The sequence below is a fragment of the Haliotis cracherodii genome, unplaced genomic scaffold (assembly GCF_022045235.1).
Source record: "Haliotis cracherodii isolate W230 unplaced genomic scaffold, xgHalCrac1.p SCAF_12, whole genome shotgun sequence".
NCBI classification, from domain to species: domain Eukaryota; kingdom Metazoa; phylum Mollusca; class Gastropoda; order Lepetellida; family Haliotidae; genus Haliotis; species Haliotis cracherodii.
This window is the reverse complement of record NW_027266267.1, coordinates 14479720-14482297: the sequence shown is the minus strand read 5'-3', so window position 1 is coordinate 14482297 and position 2578 is coordinate 14479720. Positions and strand designations below refer to the sequence as shown.

General features: G+C 39.0%; 1 protein-coding gene across 1 annotated transcript; it reads left to right on the top strand.

The window, feature by feature from the left end:
• The first annotated feature begins 1178 nt into the window (after nt 1-1178).
• On the top strand, nt 1179-2261 carry LOC139457061 (uncharacterized). Its single transcript, XM_071238504.1, has one exon. The coding sequence runs from the start codon at nt 1179-1181 to the stop codon at nt 2259-2261; it is 1083 nt and encodes a 360-aa protein (XP_071094605.1).
• Nucleotides 2262-2578: the final 317 nt, after the last annotated feature.

Here is a 2578-nt window from a genome sequence, read left to right as displayed (position 1 = left end):
ATAATTCAAGTAAATATTTTACTGAATGTACTTAGGAGAGTTATGCCTCTATAATTATTAACATCGCTGGTTGCGCCCTGTTTGTGAAGAGGAACAATAATGCCAACTGTCCAATTATCTGGAAAATATCTCTCTAAAAGGATATTAAAAATGGTTCCAAATATGGTATTAAAATATCTGAGGAATGTTTAAAAAACTCTGCTATCACATTATCATTTCCAGATGCCTTATTATCTTTAAGGTTGGATATGCTGTCAATTATTTCCTCCTTAGATATTGGACATTCAAGAATATCATCTGTTACACTGTCAACTTTATCTTCGTTGAATTCCATGTCAAATAAATTGTTATCGTCATGGCTAAATGGAACTGAAAACAGTTCCTGGAAATGCTCAAACCAGGCTTGAGTATCAATGTCATTTTACTTATACATTTGTGCGACCTAAAATTTGGATCTACTGCATTGATTCTTTTTGATTAAACGAACATTTTCCCAACTAATAGAAGAGGTGCAGTGCAAAGTTTGATATGTTGGCTTTTTTTAGAAAATATGAATTTTGACATGTTTTGAACTTAGAATGCCTTTTGTACTTCCACATTTGTGCGACCTATGACATCAGAACTACGCAATTGATTTTTTTCAAAATAAAGAACACTTTCTATACTAATTATGCGACCTATAACTTGAACACTACTTTATGGATTGCTTTCCAAGACATCAGTGGGAAATGTGCAATACAAAGTTTGATTTCGAGAAGTGGATATTCTGAGAAATTATTAGTGTGTCGAAGCCGGTGGTATTGTGAGCCCTGCTCACATTTTGCTTTGTTTCACATATGGAATAAATAATACATTTAGAGATGCATGATACAGAGAAAAACAAAAAACATAGGCTGGGATACAAATGAGTTAATATGCTATGACTTGTATGAATGTGTAATACTTGTAGGCGGTATTTTATGTTCACTTCAAAACATTTCTGGCAATAGTTGTATTGTATGGCTGCTTCAATCGTTGCTTATATTACAAGTGTAATCCATAAATGCTGCAATCTCTAAACCATTTGCAAATACTTATATTTATGTGTTATTACTTTTTCAGAAAAAAACCCTGAAATGTCTCATTCTCATAGTCATCTACCTTACGGAGAAGTTGGAGATGGTTACTATGGCGATAATATGGCGCAAGAATGTATCTCATTACTGGACTCGGACAGAGAAACCTTCTTCCGGCTTCTTGAGAGACTTCCGGTTGACCCCTTCACCCGCCATGTCACCATTGGCGACTATGGATCGGCCGACGGAGCAACCTCAATGGAGTTCATCCGAGACATCATACTGTTTTTACGCAAGAAACACGGTCAGGACGTTTCAGTGACCGTTATATACGAAGACCAAGCTACCAGCGACTTCAATTCACTTTTCAACCGAATCCATGGGTTAAAATCGGACGGGAAGTGTTGCTATTTGCAAGATCTGGGAAATGTGTATGTGTTTGCCACAGGTTCTAACTTCTTTGAGCAATGTGTAAAATCTGAGACGATGGACATTGTGCTTTGTTTGATGGCTGTTCATTTCTTTTCACAGAAGATGGTTCCTTTCAAAGATTCATTGAGTCATTTTCCAGACGCGACAAAAGGAGAGACTGACATGGCAAGGAAGATGTCGGGAGAAGACTGGAATCGCTTCCTCTTGGCGAGATCAAAGGAACTCCGACATGGTGGAATAATGCTGGTTACGGCGTCCGCCATGTTGAAGAAAGGAAGCGAGCAGGAACACGATTATTGGTCTTATGAGTATTTGCACAGACAAATAATTCAAATCTGGAGACATTTTAGGGATTTGGGCAAAATTACGCAGGAGGAATATGAAAGAGCCACTTTGAACGTTTATTTAAGGAATCTGGACGACTTCTTGGGAGAGACAAGTAACATTAAATCTGACGTCTACAAGGCAGGGCTGCGCATGATGTCAGTCGATGTCAGGCGTCATGAGTCTGTTTTCCTGTCTCGATGGCGGAAATTGAATGATACGATGGGAAAGGATCACAGGAAGGCGTTTGCTCGGAAGTTTGTTGGAGCACAGAAGTGTTGGCTTCAGACGGTTCTGGAGGGGGGCCTTGCTGCAAGGAAGAAGTCAGACAGGAATGAGATTATAGACAGTTTCTATAATGAACTGGAACTGTCTCTGTCTGAGGCAGATTTAGAGAACATTAAAATGGACCTAGTGGTTGGTCACTGCCTGTTTACAAAAAACAAATGAACACAATGTTACAAAGCTTCCAAAAAGAAGGTAGATTTTCTTTTCTGCACAGGCAAAAACAACCTCTTGTATTGTATAGAGCGTATGTAATCGAAGATAGATGAATAGCAACTTGGCAGCTTATGACAGTAAATTGCTCATAAATATCATTCTGGACGAGATAAGCAATAGTGAGTGAGTGAGTGAGTTGGGTTTAACGCCGCTTTTAACAGTATTCCAGTTATATCACGGGTGTCAGCTTATTGTGGGAGGAAAGCCCGAAGTGATGCAGGTCTCAGACGTTTACCACTAAGGTGAAACCCACGAGCACGGGTATG